General features: G+C 42.3%; 1 protein-coding gene across 30 annotated transcripts in view; it reads right to left on the bottom strand.

Moving 5' to 3' along the window:
- LOC119582032 (eukaryotic translation initiation factor 4 gamma 1-like) overlaps positions 1 to 503 on the bottom strand; it is a gene marked incomplete at its 3' end in the record, with an annotated part of 189,642 nt that overhangs the window by 9,513 nt on the left and 179,626 nt on the right. For all 30 annotated transcript variants that reach the window (XM_037930243.1, XM_037930242.1, XM_037930257.1 and 27 more), the window contains 1 exon segment: positions 63 to 208. In XM_037930243.1, the coding sequence (XP_037786171.1) occupies positions 63 to 208 (146 nt within the window).

Below are 503 nucleotides of genomic sequence, written 5' to 3'. Positions count from 1 at the left end.
AGAATAGTGATAAGAGTGAGGCCTGTCCGGGGCGCGGGCATCCTCCCGGCGGCGCGACTCACTTCTCCTCCTGCATTTCGCTGAAGGTCTTGCTCTTGCGCCGCGTGCGGTTTAGTTCCTCCTCCTGCTCGTTCTTCTTGATCTCGATGACTCTTTCGAGCGCGTCCTCGTTCCGCTTTCTCCGGGAGCTTTTCCATTTGTCCAAGTTCTGCAATGTTGGAGGTTTCGTTAGCGCGGGAATTTTTCTTTGCACAAAATGATTCGAGGTGCGGAAATAGTTTTTTTTTATGAATGGATGTGTATTTTATGGATTAATTGTACCATCAGAAAAACTCTGCGATTAAGAATGATATTGCATCTGCAGTGGCAAAGCTAATGGATATTCAGCATTATTATTTACACAAGTGAACGGAGGATGAAACATCAATAATATAGTTAACTAAGTAAAGCTTGGATATTTAGTCAAAAATAATTCATCGTACTTTACTGTTATTCTTTTTTAT

The sequence above is a fragment of the Penaeus monodon genome, chromosome 15 (assembly GCF_015228065.2).
Source record: "Penaeus monodon isolate SGIC_2016 chromosome 15, NSTDA_Pmon_1, whole genome shotgun sequence".
In the NCBI taxonomy this organism is placed as follows: Eukaryota; Metazoa; Arthropoda; class Malacostraca; order Decapoda; family Penaeidae; genus Penaeus; species Penaeus monodon.
The sequence above is the reverse complement of the archived record's forward strand: the minus strand, read 5'-3'. Positions and strand labels throughout refer to the sequence as shown.